A 27359-nucleotide genomic window follows, 5' to 3' on the forward strand; every position below is an offset into this window, starting at 1 on the left:
CAAGTAAGGAGTGTGGGCTTGTCAGGGTTGTCATCAAAGGCTGCTGTGTTGATGCAAGCAGGTCTGAACCATGACTAAAGGGCCCACGCCAGGATGTCGCACCCTTTCCCCTCCACTACTAGAGGAAGAACTGAAGAACTTACCCAGCTTAGAGGAGCTACTACGGAACGGCATGTGGGGGAACTTGAGTACTGCTGAAGGCAACAGCCTGGACTGCAGGAGAAAGACTTACCAGAGATGTCCGCTGCAGCTCCAACTTCTGCAAAGGGGGTGTGCTCAGTGGCTATGGTCACTTGGAGCCTACTGGTCTGTCTAAGACGGATTTTGGACCAGACGGCCATGGGGAACATTTTTTGCCAAAGAGCAATGCAGGGCTACAACATTATTGACTTTAATACAGAGTCAGAGTGGGACTCCTACGACTCAGGGTATTAGTGGTGCTTAGCTGAATGTCACCTACAGTGAGTGGGGAATGACTACTAACGCTAGATTGACGGGAGTGGGGCTACGGGACCGGCCCATTAAACGCTAGTACCCTGAGCTCAGGGGGCAGAATGTATTGTTTGTGAATGTTGTATTTTACTTTGCAATTATAAATCAAAATACTCATTTTCCCATACAAGCAAGTATTTGATTGAACAAGCATTTATTGCTACTGCTGCGTCTATTTCAACTTGTGAGTTTGTCTTCACCCACCCTGTATTTCCGTCTACCACCAACACTCCCCCCCCCTACCTCTGAGAAGTCTTGGAATTTCTCAGCCCATGCTACCAATGAGAGTCAAGTGCTGAAGGGGTACTTGGCCCAGTTGCTCAGGACCTATAGTAGGTCATACCCACGGGACATCAAGAGTAAAAGACCTCAACCCCCATGGTTCGGCACAGAAACCCTGGTTTTGTTTCCCCTGTGGCCCTCCAAATAGGACTCTGACATCTTAGCAAAAGTGTTTCCCCATGGCTACCTTGCATTGAGCAGACCAATTTCTAGAACATGGAGGTACAAAACCTTCTCACAGGATTTGTGTGAATATGCATGCACATCATGGGGAAATGGGGTTAAATGGGAGACTGAAACAGCCACTTTATGAAGCCATTATCAGGCCAGCCCAAATTCGCTGCACATCCTAATAGTAGATTTCCTGATTCTCCATTGATGCTTGGAATTTTTGCAAATGTGAATCTGATTAGTGGAATTATTGTCAATGTAAGTAAAACTGGCAAAATCTATGGAACTGTTAAACTCCTCGTCTATTTCACATAGACGACTCACACACCTTTATCCATGCTTTCAACTGTTCAGATTAAACTACAGTTTTTATAAGGTATCCAATAATCCCTCCCAGGTCTCATTATTAAATTAGTCTACGATTACATGTATCTTGTAATACCCATTAATTTAAATAGCACTATGTATTAGTGTATTCTCCTCCAACTTTATTGTAATCTTACGGATTGCCACGGACAGGCCTGACTGTACGATTACTCACTGTAAGCTGCTCAAATGAGGACAATAAAATACAGTGAGGTGCTATGGTACCACCTGTCCTCTCCAATACAAAAACACAATAAAAATAGATTCATTTATTGTATTGATAGTTCAGTAGCACCACAGGTTTAGCGGTGGCCACCAGTAAGGCATGCAACGCCCATTAGGCTCAAAGGCCTTCAGCCCCCCCCCCCCCCCCCCCATATCTTGTGTGTCAGCCCCGCTGAGACAGTTTACCGAGTATACACACACACAGATTTTGAGCTGCTGTTGGCTGGCGTCCGTTTTCTTGCAGACGAACCAGAGTACTTCACAGGTCTTTAAAAGACAATTTACTTGTTAACAAGGCTTTGTTGCTTTTCACCCCTTCTTAGAGCCCCTGCATCTCCACTCTGCATAGTGCTGGAAGAGTCAGCCCCCCCGAAGTTTTTAGTAGCCAATGCACGAAAAGTACCTCTAGTTGCGCCTCTGCCACAAGCGAAGTGAGTTTGCAGCGAAGCTGCACTGTCCGAGCATTTTTATTTATAAAGTTTTATATGCCGCTAGCTAGACCCGTGGGTATCAGAGCACTTTACATACACAAAGGAAAAGAACAATTGCATAATGTCGCAGGACATGAGGTCAGCCAGAACACCCATTGGGCAATCACTTCTCTGAACCATGACTGCACGTAGGGCCGGCTCTAGGGCGGTGGGACTGGTGCCACTGCACCGGGTGCTAACTTCATATAGGGGCACCTGTTTGCTTAAAAGCACATGCTGCCGCGTTCCTGGCCTCTAGCAATTTTCAGTCAACAATTAAAATGTCAAGAAAACTCCAGTGATTAATGTTTTTCCTGGCAAGATCAGAGTTTTGTCTAGCAGAAGTTTTGATTTGTGGAAGTTTTGAAGTAGGGCAGACGGTTAATATGCCTGCTGCAAAGAATATGTACCATGTAGATAACAAAGTGAATATAATGTAAACAGGTCAGTGGGTTACTGATTTTGTGAGAGACTTCCCTTTGTGAGTTTCAGTTTACAGTGAGCTATTCACTGTCATCAAAGAACTGTGTGCAGACTTCAAGGTATAGATTAGAGAGTAAGGATTTTTTCCCCAGACTTATGTTGCATAAAAGGGTTCATTTGGGTACAAATCAGTTCTTGTTATTAAGAGAGCCCCAATCCATTGTGCTACATTTTAAATTCAGAGTTTGTGCTGTTCACCTATACTGCCTACCTGTATGGATGACGTGAATTCACCCCTTGTTGTCTTCTGTCTTTTGTAACATTTACTATACACTGACTTACACACCTGTGATTGATGGTTTCTGTGTAATAATGAGTATCTTAGCTAAAGTGCTCTGACACCCTTCACTTTTATGAGTGACGCTATCAAATTAAGTAAATGCAACTGAGAGAGAGGTTATGGAGACTGTTAAAGGGTGGTAGTGAGGGTATATGTGACTGAGGTGGTAGGTGGGGGCGCCAAAAACACATTGTCGCACTGTCCGCCATCAGTGCTAATGCCGCCCTGACTGCACGTGGCAAACGTGTGCGCTGTTCGCCGCCCAGAAGCAGTATAAGGGACTAAGGGGGGGTATTTGAGATTTGAGAGACCCTTGGACAGAAACAATCTGACGGATGCGTGAGAGGGAAGAGACAGTGAGATCGGAAGGTGCAGAGCAGGGTAGATGTGCATTACCTTACTTTTGAAAAGCGTAGCATGTTGTGTAAACACAACGTAAGCAGTGTGAAGTGATTAATTTTACTATTTTGTATTAAACGGAATATACGTGTACACATTTGTATTTAAACAAGATACTTCGTTTTCCGAGTACATTGTTAAAAAGTTTCCTCAGGATGTCTTTAACATTAGCATCGGCTGCAGTAACAGACCCCGTTAGATGCTAAGGGTATCAAGAGTCTGGCACCAGCACCGGGTGAAGCACCGCGGGCCGTCACTAGAGGTCCCTGTAGAGCGAGACTTCAAGACGAGGGGTACAGGGCTGCACTACCGCACGCGGTCACTGGAGGTCCGTGTGGAGCAAGGCTCCAAGACAAAGGGTACAGGGCTGCACTACCGCACGCTGTCACTGGAGGTCCCTGTGGAGCAAGGCTCCAAGACAAAGGGTACAGGGCTGCACTACCGCACGCTGTTACTAGAGGTCCCTGTAGAACGAGTCTCGAAGGCAAGGGGTACAGGGCTGCACTATAACACACTATCACAAGTGGTTCCAGATCTGGTGGAACAAGGGTCACTACCGCACGCTGTCACTAGATGTCCCTGAAGAGAAACACTCGAACTCTGGTGGAGCAGGGCTGCACTACAGCACGCCGTTACTACAGGTCCCTGGAGAGCGAGGCTCAAATGCATGAGGTACACGGGTGCACTACCGCACTCTGTCACTAGAGGGCCCTAGAGATTAAGCCTCCACGGCAAGGAGTACATGGCTGCACTACCGCACGCCGTAACTAGAGGTCCCTGTAGAGCAATACTTTAGCTCTGGTGGTACACGGGTGCACTACCGTACGCTGTCACTAGAGGTCCACGGAGAGCAAGACTCCAATCCAAGGGGTACAGGGTTGCACCACCGCATGCGGTCACTAGAGGTCCCTGGAGAGCCAGGCTCCTGGCGCTACACAAGAGGGCGCAGTTTCTGGACCATATCTACCACAGATAATATTATCGGATAATAAAATAAAACACACCTCTGGAACAATCTTCCATCTAAACCCATTTAATCTTTCTTTTGCCTTGAAGTCCGTCCCGGTGGTTTCTTTTCCTTGTTTGAATGTGCCCGAAAGGCTCGTAAATAAAAGGAGGGGGCGGAATTCTGATCTAATACTTTAGTCCTTTAAGCTGATACTTGGGGAAGGCGGGAATATAGGGAAGATATGGGACATGGGTGCCCTCGTTTTAATTGAATTGAGTAAAAGTGTTATCGTAAAGCAATTGCCTAAAATGCTGATGCGGCTAAGTAAGCGGAGTACCTGCAGCGCTGCATGAATTGTACTGGCGGGTCCTCTAGTGCGGTGTTCTCTGGTACTGTACAATCCTACACCCGGCTCCGATCTCGTCTCTGGGGGCAGCTCTAGGACCCACCAGTGGGAAGAACATCCCTGTGCAAACACAAAATTATTTTTCCCCTTGGGGGAAATATTTTTCCCAGTGAAGAAAAAGCCTTTTCCCTACATCCACATCAAATCTGGAAGTCATCCTTTCCCTTCCCATCTTGGTATGAATATAATGAGAACGTTATAATGAGGAGTCTTTGACTGGCACATACCATTCCTGTTTGTGGGAGTTCACTTCCATTACCTGCTCTGTAGCCACTGACCATATACGGTCTCCATTGTTATGCTTATATTTTTCCGGTGTGGACTATCTTCTGTGTGCCAGGGCTAACCCGTGTGCCCTTTCCCAGTCTGCTCATTGTTCTCAGACCCTAACTGGTCCAAGCTTTACACTTTCTCCCTCAAGGACAGTGCTCATGTGCCTGAAAAAGTAAAGAGGTGGGAGAAAACAATGGGATGGATTAAATGAGAAATCGAAATAGAATGGAGAAAGGAGAGAAAAAGGAGATAAGACGAAAGTGTGGCAAAGGTCTCGCCAACTTCAAGGACAGCTGTGGCAGTTACAAAGCCAGCAACAACTCTAGGCGCAGGAAAGTGCTAATCAAATTGACCAAGAACAATAAAGCTGAGTGACAGAATAGGAGGCGGTGATCATGTCATTCCCCAAGAATGGGCCCAGTTCAACAGATGGTGGCTGCCCAGATACAATGCTAAACGTAAGGAGTAACCCCAAGGATATTTCCAATTCCAAGGAGTACCATTCGTTCACTTTGGTTCTGGCACCAAAGTCAGCCCTAATTACAGGGCCAACCTGATGCCTATAGCTAAGCACAGACTAGTCATATGCCTGCAGTAATTGGCATCCTAAGAGGTTACCCAGCAACCTTTTCAAGAAGACAACCCGACTGTATGTGTACACCTCGTTTATGAATACTGTGTCCTTCCAGGCATCCTGATCAATGAATCCGTTTTTTTTAAAGCGCACTACTCACCCGTGAGGGTCTCAAGGCGCTGGGGGATGGTGGTCAGAAGCTCGATTTCAGTCGAATAGCCAGGTCTTCAGGGCCTTCCTGAAGGTGTTCAGGGAGGGGGCACATCTGATGTCTATGGGGGCTCATTCCAGGTCTTTGCTGCGATGTAAGAGAAGGATCTTCCCCCTGCTCTGCGGATGCACAGGGTTTCGGCGAGGAGGAGGTTGGAGGAGCAGAGGCTTTGTTTGGGTACGTGGAGGGTGATTCTGTCATTGAGAAATTGGGGTCTGGTGTTGTGTAGGCATTTGTAGGCGTAGGTCAGTATCTTGAAAGTGATTCTTTTCTCAACAAGGAGCCAGTGGAGCTTGCATAGGTGTTGGCTGATGTGTTTGTGTTGAGAGACCCCCATAACAAGTCTGGCGGCGTTGTTCTGTATTGTCTGGAGATTGCGGAGTACAGATTTGTTGATGCCGACGTAGAGGGTGTTGCCATAGTCCAGCTTGCTGGTGATGAGTGGGTGGGTGACTGTCTCCCTTGCCTCGGGGGGGATCCATTTGAAGGTCTTGCGGAGGATGTGGAGTGTGTTGAAGCAGCTTGCGGTGATGGCGTTTACCTGTCGGTTCATGGAGAGGGAGGAGTCGAGTAAGATGCTGAGGTTTTTGACGTGCTTCGTGGGAGTACGGGGGCTGCAGAGGTCGCTGGGCTACCAGGTGTTGTCCCACGTCGTTGGGGTGGTTCCGAGGACGAGTACTTTTGTTTTCTGTCTAGCATGCTTTTAAAGTATGCTGCCTGACATTCTCACTCCACCACATATTCTGTTCATGTACTTCATGCTTCTTGTTTCATACTTGTGCATAGATTGTGCTATTTCTGAACTTGTAGCTTACTGAAATCAGGTTTCATCTTATGTTCCACTTCAGCAATATTAGATTTTAATAAAATGTTTCCTTTTCTTTGTTTTTTTGTACGCATCACAGGTCTGGGGTTCGCCCCGTGCAGGATCCATGTTGCACCTACCCTTTTTATGCAGCTAATGTGCCATCTCCTGCTCTCCTACTACACATGGGAACCGATGAGATAAGAGGTTCTTATGTCCTATTTTTTCTTTCTTTCTGTATATTTATCCTTTGGTGGTGCGTGGGAGAATCTTGATGAATATGTTTTCAATCAATACCCCTCATGACCATTCTTATAGATCTATGTCATGTGTCTGATGATCAGGGCACGCCGTGCCTTATTAGGTTGCTTATTGTATTTATTCACTGGTGTTACGGTGTTACATGCAGGTGAGGGGGCTCCCCTACGGTGTTACATGCAGGTGAGGGGGCTCCCCTACCTGTCAGTATTTCCATTTGTCTGTGTCTATGATATGCTGGTTCCTGTCCACTGGGAATGAGTAGGCCTTTTGCATCAAGTCTGGTCTTGTAATTTGATGCATGTGCCCACCAGGCCTGAATGTATCTCATTGCCACACACGCATGGCATATTATTGTGCATGTTGATGCAATCTAACTGCCCACGTACACTTGAGTGTGCTTTACGTTATGCTTACTCAGACACCTTATGGCCTTTGGAAGGTTGCAATACAGCTGGTCACCAGCTGGGGAGGTTAACACCCAATGGGGCTTAATATGTCTTCTGCATCAAGTCATGTAATGTGATGCATATGCCCACTAGAGCTGAATTTTCTCACACCGCCACGGTGAAGTGTTATTTTTTTGCTGTGCACGTAAATGTGTGTTAGTGACCCACTGATGCTCTGAGAATATGCGGCCCACATTGCGGAACTTGATTTAAGTATGCGCATCGCTGATTTTGAAATAGTGTATATCATTTTTGTACGTGTCCCTCACTTGGGATCACACTTTCAGGTTGCGCATTGTAACACTGAAACTTTGTAATATGGTTCTCCAATGTATTTACGAGCATCCCATGCGCACATATATTAGGGACAATGTATGAACAGTTGATGACGAGAGGGTCTTTACGTACATGCATAAATTTACCCTGCCTATAAAGGAATTCCATTATGGTTTGTATCATTCCAAAATGGGCAACACGTTTCACATGTTCCACTGTGCTTTCTTGGAGCCGTTTTCTATGTTCACTTATCTGTGTATTTAGTGATGGTAGGAATGCAAAGCTGACCTGTGACCAAGGCGTGCAAAATGCCGAAATGCATTGGGGTTTTGTATGGTGAACTTTTGCACCAATAAACTATGGGATTGAAGTAACTGTGTTTGGTATCTTCATTGCACAGGATTGAGGGTCTTCTTGTCTTCGATCGGAGCTTTCTATGTGATTGCACGGGCCCTCACCCGCTCCGTGGCCGCAGGGTACCCCCTGAGTGGACCATAAATGGTTAATTTCTAGATACCGCCCTCCTCCAATTACCACTCCTCATCCGAAATGAGCGACACAGAAAGATGGCAAACGTGAAGATTTGCAAACGGCGAGTGTTTATTCAATTTTTTCTTTTTTTCCCTCTTTTTAGCAAAGTGCATGTGCGTAAGCAAACTGACCCACGCGTTTCGGCGTGGCCTTCAACTGGGGCATAGAGTCAAATGTAGTCACTCAGGGAGGCATTCCATTCTATCTTTTTAAGCTTTTCTCAACCTTTATAGACAGACACTAACCATATGCAAGTCTGCCTGAGTCTCAGCCCACAAGACATTATTGACATCGAACTATCAAGCTAGATCCACCATGAATGGTAAAAATACAACTACAGACTACTTATTGCTGTGTTAGGCCTCATCTGTGAATTTCGCCTTCAGCCCATAGCCAAGCCATTATTGCTGGTCCCATTTATGCTAATGATTGCTCCCTTCTATAACGTCAGAGACCAGCTCAAAAACGATCCTATGGAATGCACCCAGATTAATTACAGTGATTCAAATGTAGCCATATCTTTCCATCCATTATTATTGCTAAGCCCCTTCTGAATTTCTTTTTCCGCTTGGTATCAAAAACCTGAACCTTTTTTTTAAGGCTGTAGTAACACCCTGTGATAGTGCACCTGTGTTCTTGAAACTTGGACACCAGGATAGCACAACACTTAAAACGTTGAGGGTTGAGGAGGCAGAAGTGTAACACAGTCATTAGTCCAGATATCTGTTAATGTTTTGCTAAGCAGAGAGTACCAACTTAGCACTGTCACATAAAGTCTGTTTGTGATGTAACTGCACACTGCATTGAGGCTCAAGAGTGGTTGCAGACATATAAGTGTACATATCAAATACAGCGTAACACATTGTCAAATCTGTGTCTCCTATGAGGACTATGGGCATCCTTTAGAGGGCAGTATGGAATATAACCCTCAACATAACTCCACAACAACTCCCAAAGCTGAGATCAATTAGCGTTGCCAATGTTTGATTTGTACTGCTGTGGCAAACCGAAAGAAGAGCTGAAGAACTCTGGAGAGTTTTGGTGGGTTGCAAAACACCCTGCCTAATTTGCAGCCAAAGCCCCATTTCCTATTGACGTAAAATCCCTAGGTCCGACTCAGTCTTATGTAGGCCCACACTCCTCCTTAATCCATGTAGGCAGCCATCTTCCTTAACTTAGACAATGGTAACCGCCATTTACCCTGATTTATGCAGAATCATTGTCATGTCTGCTTTAAAATGCAGTTGTCACCAGACCCTATTTTTCTAGGAACTGTGTTATTGTCATGTTCTTTGATTAATGACATAGATATAACATCTAATGAGACATTAGCCTGGGTCAAATATCTCCTTCTCACCACGTCAAAATTAAATAAGAACACACAAACATAAAACTAAAATAGTGCAGTCTGAATTGATGTCCTTTTGCCGTATATGTTCATTCGGAAACGTCTGAAACGCATACCTTGATTAATATAATCTACCTCAGACATTCTTAAACTTATGTCAGAAATTCCAATTTCTGATAAGATTCAGAATAGAAGGACTGCGACTTGACCACTTGTCAGGAGAGGTCCTTTGTCCACATTATCACCCGAGACTGTGTCAGAGACTGTCTCACCTACGCACTTCACATTTTGAAGAGGATGGGCGTTTGCCCCTCGAGGGGAGACGTTTTCACGCCTCCACTGATAAAGACAACCTTTGCTGTCAACAAGGTACGCAGAGCATCTCTAATCTCTTTTTACTCGCTGTGTCTAGATGCCCCGGCTGAAAGTGCATATACGATTAGTAATACAAATAAAGCGAGTTATTTAATGACAGTTGATGAAGTCGGGGAATTAATTATTTTCTTCTGAAATTTCTGGCCTGTTCTAATGTTTCACCCGCAGCTTCAGACTTTTTGTTTAAAGGATTATTTCAATTGATAACTTAAAACAGCTGAACCCATCGACCACACAGTTTGCAGTTTTTTAGCTCCATTACATTGAATAGTATTTCTGTTATGTGGGCCGCATCAATTCCTCTGATGTGAAGGGTATTTACAGAACATTTTGATGTAAATACAACAGAATCTCTGTCTGCCATCACTACAGTTAGCAAGTCAGGTGTGTCAAGGAAGCAACTGCATATCGAATTGGAATTAAATAGAATTATTTCCTCATAATATATTTATTCCTTTAGTATATTCGTTGCAAACATTAGGAATGCTTAGAAACAGACTCATTTAAGGTAGCACGTGCTACAAAAAATCTATGACTAAGAGCACCCACTTTGTTGCCGCTTTTTTGAGAATTGCACTATAAACAAGGCCACTGGAATTATGCAGCAGAGGACGACTAAATTATGCCACAGGGTTTATTAAATTATGTATGAAGAAAAGGCAAATTATACGGCATAATGCACCACATTTTGTAATGGTATGGTTCCATTATTTTGTCATTTTTACACCTGGTAACACGGTCACGGAAAATATTTCACCTCATCAATACCAGCTTAACACACAAATTCAGCAATAAGCAACTGACAGATGACGAGTCAACCTCCGCATAGTGCCTTCTGCTGTGCTGGCATATGTATCACCACAGTTTAGTAACTTTTGACCAGTTTGAGCTAGAATCAACTTTTTAAAACATTTTAATCTCCAGATTACGTAGCAGATTATGGATTTCCCTTGTATTGCTGAGTTCGTGTGTCACTGCGGGATGTACTAAGATTGAAGTAAGCAAGTCCCACGTTTGCAGGTAAATTGGCAGATATACTAGACATTGTCTTTCAACTTATTTTCCAAAGAATTGAATTTATCTCAAGAAGTCAACAGATTTTCTTAATTATTGCTCTTTCTATTAGATACTCTACATGCCTCGAGAAATCTACTCGCCCACTCACTATGCTGAGTCAAGGCGAGCTATTTTTAAGGCCAAAGACTAGGAACATTCTCATCGCGGTTGCTTAGCACATCTAAAATAACCACACAAAAAATTAATAAAATAGCACAAATGTACGTTGTGAACAACAAGAATTAAATGAACATTTCCACTGTAATTAAAGTGTCATCTAGCAACCTAACATCCTAAAATAGACTTCTTTGTCGGAGAGTATGGAGTAGCGTATCTTGCATCTAGAGTTTCTTATGGAGAATCAATGCACTGTTTACAGTCAAATGCTGTAGTCATCAGTAGTTGGGAACAAGTATTTTCTCTAAAGGAAAACACACATTGGCAATAACTTCTCTCCGCCCGGACTTGGTCCGGTGTCAGCTTGTAGTGCACAACGGGATGCAGCAGCATCACGGATATCTGTAGATCTGGCGGTATTTTGCGTGATAATCTGGGTTGAAGGACCTCCTGAAAAGTGGTCGACTGGAGAGCTTTTTATACTATATCCCAGTGGTTCCCAAACTTTTTTGAACTGTGGCTCCCTTGGCCTAATTGGCAGTTGGCCGTGGCTCCCCACCATTTTTTTTACCGGTGAGCGGGGCGGATGTAAGACGAACCTCAGGAGTACTTCCTGTAACACTACCATTCACACATAAACGCATGCAAATGCTGAAAATACAGCGCAGCACATCTAGTCTTTGTCCCAGTCAAACATAGCCTGTTTACCATCTCTTTGGCTCTTTTTATCGTACCACAAGTGTCTGCTTTCAGGATTTTTTTTCTTTATCTAAAAGCAATCCACGAGAATGCCTGTTTCCTCTGTTCCCTGTGTTTTTGCCACATTTATTTTCATAACACCTTTTTTCTTCGAGCCTCTTCCAGTAGATTTACAGTTCATACAGATTTGCCCTTCTACTTGCTCTCCACACGACTATCAGCTTCTTTAACCCATTTCATTTTACGGCCTTTTTTATACTTCTACGTGCACATTAGATTTCTTACAGTTAACAGCGTCATTACTTAAAAATCTTAGTGCACACACGCTTTGAAACTACGGCTACGTACAAACCAAGTGCGAGTAGAGAGGCCGCTATGGCTAGAAAGAAAATATGGAGTCCCAATCATGAAAGGAAACATAAAAATATGGGCAGAGATTTACTTCTCCGACTGAAGGTATTTTTAGGCTGATTTCATATTCACAAACATTCCCAGTAGAGGGCATGCAAAGCTGCGGCAGTGGAAAGTTTCCAGGCATACCACTGCCGATGCGCAGTTAGGCACCAAGCAATCCCAATCCAATGCCATGCCAATCTTCTGCCCAACCTCCGTTCTCTACTTGAACTACATTTTACACCCGTGTTTTACACGATCTTGTCAGTATTTAAAATATAGTTCAAGTAAAAAACGGAGGTTGGGCAGAAGATCGGCATGGCATTTGAATCATAGTAGTATAGTTGCATCCGTTGGTAACACTGGTTCTGATGGACACTTTGCCCAATCTGCAACTCCTTTACCTTTAAAATTTATCAGTCAAAAAACTTGGGATCGCAGAACTCTTTGCACATGCAGTCCCAGAGCTCTTTCTCATACGTTGGTTACCTCTTTCGACACCAGCCATCTAGGATTTCAAGTCTTTAAAAGGAAAAGCAACATCTAATTATTTTAGTTCCTAGAATTATCTTGCAGTGTAACCTAAATCGAGGATTGTCAGGAAAGGCAATAAAGAGTTTACAGAAAGAAAACCGTATCCATCACATACAACATTACCAAAGGTTTGCAACTTTTTCGCTGAGGGGGATACTAAGGAAATACCAATTTTAGGCCTGAATGTGCTGTTATCTAAGTCACAGGTAGTAATATGTTACCAATACGTGCTGCTCAACCATAACATCCAAAACTTCATCTACCAGGTCATTTCCAATAAATGCTAGGGGAGCAAAATGTGCATCTGTTAGCTGTTTGGATCTGGGGGGGAACACCATGTCCGTTTTCTGAGTCTTTAACTAGCTCTGTGGAGCCTGCCTGTTTACAATAAAAATAATGCTGGTGATACAGGTGTCAAACAGAGGTTGGGCAGAAGATCGGCATGGCATTTGATTAATAATCAATGATAATCAAATGCCATGCAGATCTTCTGCCCAGCCTCCGCTATACACCTGTTTCACCTGCATTACTTTTAGTGTAAAACGGCAGGCGTGGAGCTCGTTAAAGAAATCAGACATAAGAAGCCAAGCCAAGGCCTTCTCTCTGGCAGCTTTAACGAGCTCTGTGGAGCCCGGCTGTTTACAGTCGGGCTTCTTGGCTTTTGTATCACTGCTGTACTCCTGTTCTACTGAACGGGAATCCCTCGATTGCCAGTTCCTTACCTTATTTCCGAAGAGGATTCCACGGAAGGCAGCAATAACGCGCCTCAAACGGTCAGAGGCGAGCTGCGTATGCCAGTAATGGAGACTACTATGCCTGTGAAAGCACGTATGACGCATACGTATGTGCGCTCTTGGGCCCAACCATGTTCCCGGATTATGCAGATGGCACATATTTTGCGCTGCAGCTGCAATAAGCTTCATTTTCCTAACATGAGAGCGGCGCCCCTGGCTACTCATGACGGCGCACTGGGGTGCCGTGGCGCAAAGTTTGGGAACCACTGCTATATCCTATTGGAGATTGGAATTTCTGACATAGCCTTAGTGACATGTGCTAGTTGTAGACACATTCTTATAAACAAATAAGGTTAAAACACGTCAATTCAGACAGCATTGTTTGTTATTATTATTACTATTAACTAACCTTGAGACGGAGATAACAAGGCACTTGTTACAAACTGAGGTCACATCAGGCGTTCTATTGAGGTCATTGTCTGCACACCAAGTGTCTTATCGATGCCATAATCTGCATAACTTGACATTTTCAAAGGTTCTTGTGAAGATAAGAACAGACTGTATCTGCATCAAAGGTAGACAAGTCGATGATTCTGCAAACATGGGGAAAATGGAGCCTCAGCCTGCTCAAGATAGTCGGGCTTTAGGGACTTTACATCAGTGCATTTCACCAATCACTTACAAACTGAAAAATTATCCACACTAACATGCCTCAAGATTTCATCTCCTTGGGACTCTGTTCTATTCTCGTTTGATTGTGAGTAGATGTGATTTTATGAAATGCGGTTTCAAACTATGGACCAGATGTACTATTTACGGAGTGTGCTGGCTAGTAGGGGGGTTGCACCGGATCACAGTTCCAGCATCTATTTCTGGAATGGACTAGGATTCTGCAAACTCTGGGAAATATGCTGAATTTGTCATTGAGTCATTTTATGATAACAGGACAAATTCAGCAGCACCAGCACGCTGTCTGTGTTCAGTTTCAGTGCAGCAACCGGAAAGCAATGAGGGGGCTTTCTTATTTTCACTTCCAGCCGGGCACAAACAGGCCTGATTTAAAGGCCATCAGCCCTTCTTTTGTTCAAGTATCATCTTGGCTGGAAGCTATCTGGAGACTAACTCCTAGATGCCAGTGAAAGGGAAGGCACAAAGGCGATCCATTCACAAGTTCTTTAAATTAACTATGATTTGGAGGCAGGTTTTTTACTTTTCTCAACCCCAGTATTTAAGTGATGTGCATGCACTGAAAGAATGCAAGATGTATCCGTGTGCATGAGTAATTACACTAAAGATGATTTAAATGGCACCTACACAATCATTTATGAATCTATTTATTTTGTAGCACTACTCATCCCAGAGTCGGGTGTCAGAGCCCTTTACATTACACACACACACACACAATACGTCATACAAGTATGCAAATGAATGTACAGGAATGTTACTTAGGACAATGAGGGTTATATTGTGTAGGAATCCTACATTGTCCATAGTTGTAGACATTACATGTTAAGAGTGAACAGTCAGGAGAAACAAAGTCAGGATACAACATATAATGCAGTTTTCACCGTTGTCTGTACGCACAAGACTTTATTAATTCCCCGAGAAGCCCTTTTCTGCAATCTTAGAATAAGAACACATTGAGAGAAAACGCTATGATTTACAAGTTGCCTGCAGCTCCTTGATGCTTGTAAATAGATTAGTCTGCTATATTAGAAGGACTGGAACTTAAGAACTGGAAATAAAAAAATATTATTTCAGTATCAAAAGCAGTAGCATGTGACACGATGTGCTTTGCCGCCGGCACATTAACATTCTAAGCTACTTCATGAGTCAAAACTGTGATTGGACAGAAACGCAGAACAGCATTAACTACCAGAGATATATTTCTGCTATTTTCACGCAAAGATCCCTGCAGCAAGCTTTATAACCCTGTAAGATATTTCAAAATGCAGCCACTTTGTGACCAATTAAGTGAGCTATAACAGATTTGTCACATTTGTCCGCGTTGCCAATTTCTTTGCAGCCTTTTTTAAAAAATAAAAAAAAAGCCCCGCTTCTTATGACTCTAAACACTTTCCCCTGCCATACTTGACCCTCAATTTATGGGTTCCGAGAGTATTTTTTTTCCGATCCCAGCGCTGTTTACTTGTCACAATGTGTGATCAGTAAATCATTTTCCGAACCGACCTTTTACAAATAGGTTGGTTTGGAAAATCCAGATTCGCAGTGGGTCGCAATCCGCCATACCTCATTAATATTCATGAGGTAGTTCACAATTGGAGCTAAAAGCTGGGAGCCGGAGCCGCGTTGCACTGCTGCTGCTCTGTTGTGCCGCTGAGGTCAAGCTCAGGCCGTGCTCGTAGCCAAGCCCACGCCCAAGCCTAGCCAAACCCTGGCCACTGAACGCCAACCGCAACTGTGATTTCAGCAGCTGCACGGAGCAGGTGTGGGCCCCCACATCGCATCGCAGCGGGAGTGCTTGAGCCTCGAACTTAGAACCTTGACGCTCTGCGCTGATGCCAATGGTGTTGGTGAAAATAGACTTTGATTTGTGTGTTCCGTTTCTCCTCAGCCTGCGGAGTGTTACTATCCGTCTAACATCCTGCCAAATGTGACGCATCTGAAGCTGTCCGCCGCCGATTAAAATGGAGGGTAATGGCGTGCACATTTTGAGACCCAGAGTTGAGTGTAAACGGCCCTGAGGAGCGAGCAATCTGGAATTAATGTCAGGGGGCAAGGCGCGCATTGCGGCGGCAATGTGGATGCTGCTGGAGACGCGCTGTGAAGCTGGGGCTGCTGGAGAACAGAGGAGGTGCCGGCGGTGCCTGGTGTGAGTGGCGATGAGCTGTGGGCCCCTCTGCACCAGATGTCAGCGATCAACCGAGCAGCAGAGGTGACCGGAGAGAGCACTACAACAACTACAGCAAGTGCCGGTAGGGCGTGTAAAGAGACCCGCTTGCCCAGGTGGTCTGCTCGCTTAGCAGTGGAGGAAGCCATGGCTGCATTGGGACCCCCAAGCAAGTGTGGTACGGTCCAGTGTGGTGCAAGTTGCGTGATTGCGCCTGGAGCAATGGTCGGTGCTAACGCCGATGAACTGTTGCATCAGGCTGCATTGAATGTGGAAGATCTGCTGACTAGGGTGGCCTTCTGGCTGCGCAAGTGATTCGCAGCTAAATAAAGCCCCCTGGTGGGGTATCGGAGAGCTTGGACTGGTGCGGACTAGACGGAGAGGCTGTGCCTGGGGGCCCTCTGTGTTTAACGGTGAAGGTGGAGGAGGAATAACGCATAACCAGCATTGGCTCAAACTACACAACTGGCTACGGCGCACGTCTGGGGCTGGCCTGGGCCGTGACAAGGTAAACAGCTGCCTAAAGAAGACCTTTTTCATGTATGACAATCATCACTTGATCAGTTGTGGTGCTTGAATGCTATAACACCCAAGGACTGCACCTACCTTATTGCCGTGAGGGGAGCGGCCTAAAAACTACAAAGTACAAATCCCAGAAGCCTTGCGCCAGCTTCAAAAACGTGCCCGTAGGTGCGATTAAAGGCACCGCCACCTCCCGCAGCGTCAGGGCAGGCCCGTCTGTGCTCATCAGAGGCCGTGAGGCTGGGCTGAGCCAGGTTATTAACATCTTCAGACCAGGACTGGCTGCGGATACAGGACACTTGCCGAATTGTACATGAACTGAGCCTGCAAGGTACTGGGTTAGACGTATGTTAAGAGGCCGTTTTAGGCCAAACATGTATTTTAATATTTTGTCTTTTAGCCTTCTCCATTAATGATATTGTTTGATAACTGTATCGGTTGTTATTAATCTGTGTTGTAAGACTTGGCTTTTAACCTAATTATCCAAGATGACAAAACCCAAGGTTGGCAAAGGGGTAGTAGGCACACTCGATGCATTCTTATCAAGGGCTGAATCTGCGCTCATACACAAAATTGAATTAACTGAGCGTAGACTATCATTAGACCTGCAAGTGTAACCCAGTCAACATACCCATAACCCCAGTACTACAAGTCCACAAGTAGGTCTGGTTTATGGAGCAAAACGAGATAGTAGGCCAAATTCCCCAAGCCCGGAGCTTGCCAATGGGCAGGAGATAATCAGCCACCAGGTTACCTCGGTCAAACCAAATGTAGTCACGAGGGCCCAGGAATCCAAATCAAAAGGCGGATGCAGCTTCGCTCCATCGCCAAAGAAAAGAAAGGGCAGGCAACAACCAAGACTCATAAACACGGCCAACTTACATCTAAATTACTGGGTGGAAGGAGTAACCAAGCAGGTAGGGACTCCACACATGTAGCATACCAAGATATAGATACAGCAGTTACGGCCCTTAAGTCGACTTCGACCTATAACCTAGAGGAGGGTTTTGGGGTAAATTGGAACCTGTAATCAAAGCACACTTAAACCCTATTCTCCAAAAACTGACCATCATTGAGAGTAGGCTACTATGTTTAGAAAAACATACACCTAGCAATCCCACATTGTCTGCAGAGTATAGACCTAGGTCAAACATCCCTAGGAGAGGAGCCATTAGTGGGGCTGCCTACAACCCGGAACCCTCTCAGAAAACCATTACACAGGAAGGGCCCCATCATGGAAGACAGGAGGATAGCTTCCCGCAAATTACTGTGACTTTGCCTCAGACAGAAGGATTCCTCCAAAGCGAATGTTGGTCTTTAGATCCCATAAACACTGAGAAATTGAATTGGGATCGTAACAAGGCCAATGAAAAGCCGCAAACTTCAGGTACTTCTGTAGATCGCCATGGCCATTCACATCCTAATGATATAAACTTGAACTTACACTTGCCCCCAGAAACAACACCATATATTGTTGTTCTAGCAAATGTTCCACCACTATTGCCTGGTGATAAGGAAGACTGGCCATCCTTCAGGAATAAATCTTTGCACCTGGTAAACATAAAGACAGGTATAAATAACATTTTATTCTCTGCGCTTAGGATGGCACGAAGGGTTAGGTGGGTAGGGACAACTAATAGGACACTGGCAGGGGACTGTAAAGTTTTCACCTTCAGGCCACCAGGTCTGGTAAGATCTATATTTGATAGGATGGTTGACCAACCTATAAACGAGACAAGGATTTCCATCTTACCATTAGGCTTCTTCTATCGACCGCACAGATTGCAATTATTTTTAGCGGAAGAAAATAGTTCCCCAAGGACAAATCAATACCCTCAGTTTTCACCCTGGTTTCATGAAAATCGTTTCGAGCCATTAAGTGGTCTTGCAGACATAGACTGACTAAAGCAGAAAAAAAGTACTATATTAGAGGATAAGGTTCACGTATTTGATATCACCTCCAATACAAGTGTCAGTGTTAAGGTCATACATCTCCTGCAGACCTCAAACAACTATTGTACCACGCAGCTGCCCCCTAATAAAGGCTTGGAAACGACAGGAGCTACCATGATAGATTTGACTGCTCCCCCGTTAGAGCAACAATCTGACAACATGGTTGGCAATTCCGCAAATCTGCGAAAATGCCAAACCAATAGTCCAAGCCTTCGTTTAATTTCTTGGAACGTTGTAGGTATTTCACGAAGGCTACTTGCCGAGGTATGGGTCCAGTACGTTAAAACGTTGGACGTCATCTTAATTCAGGAAACCTGGAGTAGGGATGATTTTTCCATGGAAGGATACTTCACATCAACCGTCTAAGCTGAACCATCATCGGCGGGGAGGGCAAAGGGAGGCCTAGCGACTCTAATCTCGGTACAGTACGAGTCATTAAGAATAGAAAAAGTAATTGATTCCCCATGGTATCAGTTGTTCTGTGCTTTAACCTGAATGATGTACCTATATTATTAATCAATTGGTACTATAATATTTTTGATACCCAGAATTCTGGAGTTATTAACTCACTTGAGTTGGAGATTGCCAAGGTAGCAGGAATGGTTTCTCCTTTGTGTATTACCTGGGTAGGAGATCTTAACTGCACCCTATGTCAGCATAGTGAGAGCAAGGTTTGTGGGCTGGTAGATACCAACAACCAACCTATGACACACTTTAACATACCACACAGGGTGACGCTTTGAACTCTATTATCTTAGTGAACGATCTTCGCATGATCAACACTTTGGTTAGTACCCCATTGTTGCAATATCCGACATACGGGGGGGGGGGGGGGGGGGGGGGGGGTTGGTCATGCAAGTACAATCGATTTTATGTTGATTTCCAGTAGGTATTCATACCTTGTCGACAATTTTGCAGTCGAACCTAACCCTGCTAGTGACCATAACCCTCTCACTGTTTCCTTACATATTGTGGCACAAATGGGAATGGCTTCTGACTGTTCAACAAAATATACCCAAAATCAAGGGATAAGGCTTAAATGGAATATGATAAATCACAAGGATTTTTAGGAGTCTTTTATTAAAGCGAATTTAGCACAAATAATGACCTGCCTAACCGATACCACAGCCAGATGATATAATACAAAACTTTGAAATTATCTGTGATAATGTGGCCAAGAGTTTGCTTAGAGCAGCGAGAAAAGGTAGCCTCCCTGAAATAAGATGGTTTAACGTTGAGTGTTCTGTGGCACAACATAAGCTGAAGAAAGCATTACATACAGCCCCCTGTGATAGGAATATGCTAAAGGCAGCAAGGCAAACCTATAAAAAGGCAATTGAGAAGAGAAAGGATGAATTGAGAAGACAGGCTTGGGATGATCTCGAAAGAGCAAGTGCCCTGAAGGACTCTAGGAGTTTTTGGGAGGTGTTAAATCGCCCACTTTTTACTAACACAATAAGGGCCATGGAAACTAACATAACTGGGTGGATGGGAGAACCACTTCACTCAAATATTTAACCCAAAGGGTGTTTCACTAAGTGAGTGCGAGGAGGAAATAAGCATCATCACACAAACGGCACAGCAGCTTAGCATATCGCTTTTATTAAGTGAAGTAGAGGAGGCACTGAGAAAGGGCCAGATGGTGTGCTTTTAGAACTATTTAAAAGCAATACCCAAATATGGGTCCCACTCTTAATGTTTTTAAAGCAGTTATTGTGGGAAGTATTCCATAATCAAGGTAAAAAGCAGTGGTGGCGCCAATTTTTAAAAAGGGAAATAGAAATTACCCCACATGTTACAGACCGACTTCATTAATAGATGCCTCATGCAAGCTTGTGGGGCGGGTAATCCTTGCACGCCTGGAGTCATGGGCCAATACCTCCGGCCTTATAGTGAATACCCAATTTGGTTTCAGGGTGGGAAGGGGGACGACAGAGCAATGTCTTAACCTGTCTATGATTATGGGCAAGTACATGAAGTCCAGGGGTGCATCGATTCACTTGGCCTTCATAGATTTGTCCAGCGCCATCGATATGGTCTGCCGTGGTAAATTGTGGTCGCTAATGGATAACAAGGGATTTGAGGAACCGCTTGTTACCCTACTGCGTAGGCTTCATGCATCTACTATTGTAGCTATCCAGTACGGCCCAGGGGGAGAAAAGACCAATTCAACTGAGGGAGTGTGCCAGGGTTGTATATTGGCCTCTTTTTATTTTTAGTATATACAAATGGTCTAGAGAATTTCTTGTTAAAACAGCAATTGGATTTCTCCAGAATAGAAGGTAAACAGGTACCTTTACTGTCCTATATGGACGATACAGTACTGATGACCTTAACAGCTTACAAAAATGTCTGAACGCTTTTAATGATTTTATGACAAGGTTGGATCTTAAAGTTAATTTTAGTAAATCTGTTATTATGACCTGTGGCCCAACTAAAACTAAAACACGCAAATATATAGTAAATGCCACGGTTATTGACAAAGTGCCAAACTTTACCTACTTGGGTAATCTTTTTAACAATAAATTGAGCTGGGATCACTTGATTACGACGAGAGTCCAACAAACTAGTAGAACTATAGAGGGGCTTTTTCGCTTTGCCAGCAAACTGGGACACAAGCCGGTAGCTGAATTAAAAACACTCTACAAATCTAAATGCCTGTCAGTGGCCACTTATGGGGCGGGAGTATGGGGATATCACAAAAGTATACAGATTCAAATACTAGAGAACAAATGTTTAAAACGACTCTTAATGATCCCAAGTAGTTCCTCCACTTCATTCTGAAGTGGGCCTAGAATATGTAACTGACAGAATCCACATTGCCCCTTTGCTTCAATGGGGGAAATTCTGGACCTCGGAAGAATTACTATTCTCAAGAGGCATTCTAAGGGATTCTAGGAATCTTGACAAAGCAATGGTGGTCCCTTGGCTCTGCTATGTAAAGGATACTTTTCATAAGATAGGCCTTGAAGACTTTTATAAAAACCCGTAATCCATTCAACCTAATGTGAAGATGGTTATTAAAAATGCGAATCAAACATTTTTAAGCTTGTCTCATTAGGACAGTAACACAGTGGATTATGTTTTACTAAATCAGCAACAATTTTATTTGTCTTTTACCACACAGGTTTACTCATGTTTTTTACTTGCCAGATTCCGTTTAAATATACTGCACTTTCTTGTAGCTTTACCGAACCAGGGGGATGGTGTGAGAGACTAACCCCGTCTGTGTAATAATGTAGCCCAGCAAAGCACAATGCACCTTATGCTCTTTTGCACTTTATAAATACTCAAGAGCTTCTTTTATTAATCCCATTTTAAGGGATATTCGTCCCTGTAACTATTTGAGGTCACTATCAACTGCTATTATATGTAGCTCTGTGCTTAGTTTCATTACAAATGTTTTTTTTAATTAGGAAATGCTATGAATCGTGAACAGTTCCATCAAATCTGCTTAACCTGGAAATTAACTTTTGCGCATCTATGTATTCTAAAATGAATGAATGACCCTTTTGTGAATTGTGAACAGTTTTATCGAATTTTCTTAATCTGGAATTAATTCTTGTGTACCGTTTTTAAATGTTAGGAATTTTAAAACGAATGTATGATTTTTTGTAAACTTTAATGATTCTTTTGAATCGGATAAAGTTATTTGACTGACTGGCTCACTGCAAATCGAGGCTATCACATGGATGGGGCCTGTTGGGATCAGTACCCCAATATCCATGAAATTCTTTTTTGTTTTTTAAAAAAGTCACTAAGATGAAAGGGACCCAATGCAACCCCTTCCCGTTTGTGAATGGATTACAAACCCAACTTTGTGGTGGCGAACTGTTAGAACTTTTTAATGTTTTACGACTGCTATTTAAGACTTAAACCATTGATACGTATGGAGAGGTATCACTATTTGGAAGGGACACCTACAACACACCCCTTCCAAACAGTAAATCCTTATCCATTTCTAAACCCATTTTAGGAATTTGAAAATAATTACCGAGTCCTAAAATGGGCTTAGTACACTGCTTTATCTATGCATTTTAATTTCAGTACTATTAGTATAGTGGTCTGATACCCTTTCCTCTCATTTACAATACAACTAATTGTGACTCTTTATGCTCTGGGTATTTAAAGCAGGAATGTTGTTTCTACTCTGGTTGTGCAGCGCTCTGAAACATGTTTTGGGAGGAGTTTGAGCCAAGACAATGTAGTTATAATAAAAATATGTAAAATACATGTGAGGTGTATGTCAGGATATTTGAGCACTGATTTGCATGGTATAATACCAATATTTTAAATATGTATGTTTTAACATGTATGGTCTTTTGATGTAAGTTAGTTTGTATTGTTTTTAGTATGTGTTATTAGAGGATGATGTAATAGTTTTTATTAATCATACATATTAAGAATTAAATATTTAATTTACATATACAGCTCAGTTTCACAACTTTGCTTTTCATCTAACAACGCCACTGTGAAAACAGGCATATTTGTGTTGCAACAAAAAAATTCAAGTCAAACTAGATCACGTTACAAATATGTCTGGTCAGTCTGAGTTGGCTAGGTCGTGGCACAACAGTTCCCATATCTGGATTTACAGTAGATGTAGTATATTTCCTTGTATCCTTATTCACAATGGATAGGGCCTATAAAAGAGTTCATTTTTATATAACTGGTCATATTCCGGCTAAAAGGGAAGCAAATGGATAAGATTTCTTTGTCTGCAGGGCCCTTAGGTCAATTTGTCAGAAGCTTCCTCCAAAGCCAAAATATTCTTCGGTAAGGGATATGAAGTTGGTATTTGATTTACTCTTGTCATTGCCTGACAATGATTATCTTTCTTTAAAACAGTTATCAGCAAAACTGGCTAGGTTACTCTATCTTATATCAATCAAAACGGTTTCTGGTGTTGGAGCATATGGGGTGCACAACAGATCTTTTTCCCCACAGTGTTAATTTTTTTTATTACATGCACTAAGACTTTGCCTACTTCTGTTTTTTATCAAGCATTCCCAGATTGTAAAATAATTTGAGTGTAGTTTAATGTTTTTGTTCCTAAGAATGCCAAAAGTCTGCTTTTTGTTATCCTTCAGGTTCACAACTTTCAGTTTCTTTTAATATCCTTATGCTTCAGTCTCTCCTTTGACTCTGGCAAGATGAGTCGGATCGATCATGGCTGAGACGGGCATCAACGTTTCCATTTTTGAGGCTGACTCAACTTGAGAGGCCATGGCGTCAAGGCTCATCCTTTCCTTGCATCTCTAGAGTATGTCTTAAAAGCAGCAGATTGATTGAGCAAGATTCAAAGTTTCACAATCAAGCCTCTTGTCTTGTACTAGAATGGACATTTTGCACACTAACGTGCCAGGAGATATGAAAACTATTAAAGACAGAGTTGAAAAGAATTCCAGCCCTTTCTCTCCCTCAAATATAATACTGAATTTCTCTTTAGTAGTTTGAATGGAGCTTCATGCCCTTTGGGGTTGGGAAGGTTATCCAATCAAAAATTTCACTGCAATTAACAATGTTGATTCCTGGCTTTCTGATACTACAAAAGTGATGGTGTACGGACACACGTGTTCCACACCTACTTTACCAACGTTTTGATCGTCCTAAATAAGGCTGGGAACTATCTAATGTCAAATGTCAAATGTCAAAAGCTTTTATATAGCACAACAATTCACCAAAAAGGTCCCATATTTAAAGAAAAAGGGGTAACCCGGTGTCCCTCAGAACCTGGGTAATTAATGGTTAATAAAACAAATGGTTCTGTCGGGTGAAAACCAAGAGTGATTTATAGAATATTCTTACTGTATTGGAGGAACCCCCTCTTATGACAACACAATTCAGAACCTCACAATTAATGACTCGAGGTCTTATTCATTGCATTTTCATATTTATTTGAATTAAAGTCATTCAGTTATTTCATGAGTACAAACAAAAAGACTGTCAAAGTGAATTTATGTGCAAAAAGCTGACAATGGTGAATAGTGCTCAAGTGGTTAGAGACTTCCTATATATGTACAGTGAGAGATACAAATCTATACAATCAATATATACATATATACACAGTTATTCTTTTCAAGGCCATTCTTGACAAATTTCTAGAGATTTTCCAATGTTTCTTTAAGTTTTTGAAATCCTAGATGTCAATGGCCTGTTGTGGGGTGTCGATGTTTCGACCCTTCTGCGCTGGTGTCTAAGGTCGCGGCAGGTCTTTTTCAAGGCAGAGGTGTGTTGCACAACAGTCCACTCGAATAGCAGGTCGTATTGAGTTGCCAGTAAGGACTGAGGCCTATTGGCCATAAAATCTGCTTTCAATTAATGACTGATTAGATCTCTGGCTCAGAGGTCCCGACACCCTGCAGCAGATCCCGGGACCTCTGAGCCAGAGATCTAATCCGTCATTAATTGAAAGCAGATAGTCAAAGAAGTGCCCCACATTTGAAGGTGAGCAGTTTTGAGCTTGTAAAGACTTGCTGTACATGTGTTTTGCATGGTATGGGAGACTGCATACATTTGTGCGTGAGGCAGACAATGTTTTATAATATAAGGGAAATAAACAAACACTGAGCCACCAAGTCATAAAACAGGCCCACATACAGTCAAGACACCGGCACACATACTCTGCCCAGTCATACCAGCACTTCTGGCACTGGTAGACCCTGGCAACTCCTCAAATCGTTACCACAAGTCCCTACTCATACTGGCACATGCATACTATCTAAAATGCCAAAACACATCAGGGTGTTAGTTCTACAATCCCCCAGCACTCTGAGAACTCTCCAATTTTGAGAATTCGTAGGAGTGAGATATCGAATTAATGTAGTAGATGATATCAAAGGATGTGATGTCACACAAACGTCAACATCAGTGATAAAACAAGACGAGGCAAGCAAATTAATAACAAAAATAACAAATATGATTTTTAAACGAATAAGAAGACCACAAAATAATCCACTAACAAATGCTCAGGGCTTTCAAGTAATGGTGCGTGGTTTCCAGTGTGGTAGAACAGTCTCCTGGTTTCGTTTCAGTTCCCAGGAGCAGCAGAGCTCAAAATCAAGCCTTTCTTACAAGATGATACATTTAACCTTTTGTGAGAGCTCAACATGACCACCACATGTGAGAGTCTCACTGGGAATGAGTGAGGCTTGAGGCCTTTGCATCAATAATTTCTAAATATAAAACGTCCTGTTTCCCATTATACCATATCATACCTTAAAATACACAACACTTTCTGGAGAGCAGACCATACAAAGTTTTGTGGACATTGGGTATATTGCTATATTGTCCCATCTCACTCGTGCAGCTGTCGTCACAGCTGCATGCAAGACATGATCTCCATCTCTACACATCTGTTTCTAATTTCACTCCAAAAAAATGTGGTAAATTGGTAAAGACATTTCCTTAAGAAGACATAAAACGCAGAAACAGATGCAGAAATGTGTTATTGGAAAATATTTTCCAATTAACACAAAATCGTGAAAGTGGGGTGACGTCGTTAAAGCTGGATAGTACCAAATCATAATTTCATAAAGCACACCCCAAGTAAGTGCTTCCTACATGATGAGACCATGCACTACAGATGGATCATTCAGTGAAGAGGAGAAAAGGTTAAAGAACAATTTCCTTACAAAATTCGATTTAGAAACTTACAGGGTCGAACTTCTCCTCCTCGGCAGACAGTTTTTTATCTTCATCGCTTTCTTGGTCTTGTTCCACATAGCGCAAAATCCAATCCTTCACCACACCATCCTCCTTTTCTACAGCATCTTCTTTTTCTACAGCATCTTCTTTTTCTACAGCATCTTCTTTTTCTACAGAATTTTGTTCTTTTTCCACACTCAAAGTCTTTTTTCCTGCAGCACTCTAGAAGGAGGAAAGCACTGAAATGTCAGACCTGGGAAAAGATCCTAAAGAAAACATCAAGAGAGTTCATCATTTGCACTGCAATAATGGGGATACCGGGGGTACGGGACACATTTACTTTGCCATTTTACAGTCAAGCAACAATTTGATCATTTAATTTCTTTTTTTGTAGAATGGAGTTAAAACATAATACATGGAACCGTGTTAATATCATAGCAATTGCAAACCATTGCCTTCAATTGACAACATTGTTTGTGTTCTTGTTACAAATCCCAAAACGACCGAAGACGGCTGCAGCAATCTCTTAACATTCTTAGCATGCAACTGGATCACAAACCCCTAGTGTTGAGGTGGGGGTGGGGGGCAGGCACTTTCCAAGAGGAGCATCATTCAGTAAACAATGTTGTGTTTTTAGCACAATAGGTGAGTGCGCTGCTCTCTAATAGACCGTCAGTAACATCTGTTGTCACTAACCATCAAATTCCCCAATTTCTGATAAAGGATCAGACTGTGGCTACTCTTACACTTCTAGGAGACCAAATTGCCGATAGGAAGTTAACAATTGTGTGCTTGACTGAATTTTTAAAAGGAATAACTAAACCTAATTGCAGTGTTTGAACTGTTAAATATATTTAGGAGGTGCTAGTTTTATAGAAGTATTGTGCTAAAATAGGTTTGACATTTTGGTGAGCCCAATGATTTCTTTTTAACAAGGTGGTTGGGGGAGGGGAGCAGACATGGTATTGAAAAGTTAAGGCCCTAGAGGAAATCATACAAAAATAGTTCGAAATCACATTGCTCGCTGAAACCACTCACTCAAAGAAAGCATCACTCCAATACATTCTCAACAAATTGTCAGTGCAAATGAAAAACAATAAGCAATTAAGCAAATGTTTCCTCAGAAGATTTCTGAAGGGCATATCATTTGTGTAAGCAAAAATAAAAATAATAAATCAGCTGTACACTGGATAATTTTTATTTATTTATTCCTCCTATCAATAATCAATT

The 27359-nt window shown here is 42.7% G+C and overlaps 1 protein-coding gene across 1 annotated transcript in view; it reads right to left on the reverse strand.

Moving 5' to 3' along the window:
• The window catches only part of DHX29 (DExH-box helicase 29), a 930480-nt gene that overhangs the window by 705171 nt on the left and 197950 nt on the right, over positions 1-27359 (reverse strand). Inside the window, exon 6 of the mRNA XM_086960636.1 lies at positions 26139-26351. Within this exon, the coding sequence (XP_086816762.1) occupies positions 26139-26351 (213 nt within the window). The remainder of the gene's footprint in view (positions 1-26138; positions 26352-27359) is intronic.

Source organism: Lissotriton vulgaris, chromosome 3_1 (assembly GCF_964263255.1).
Source record: "Lissotriton vulgaris chromosome 3_1, aLisVul1.2, whole genome shotgun sequence".
Taxonomy (NCBI): Eukaryota; Metazoa; Chordata; class Amphibia; order Caudata; family Salamandridae; genus Lissotriton; species Lissotriton vulgaris.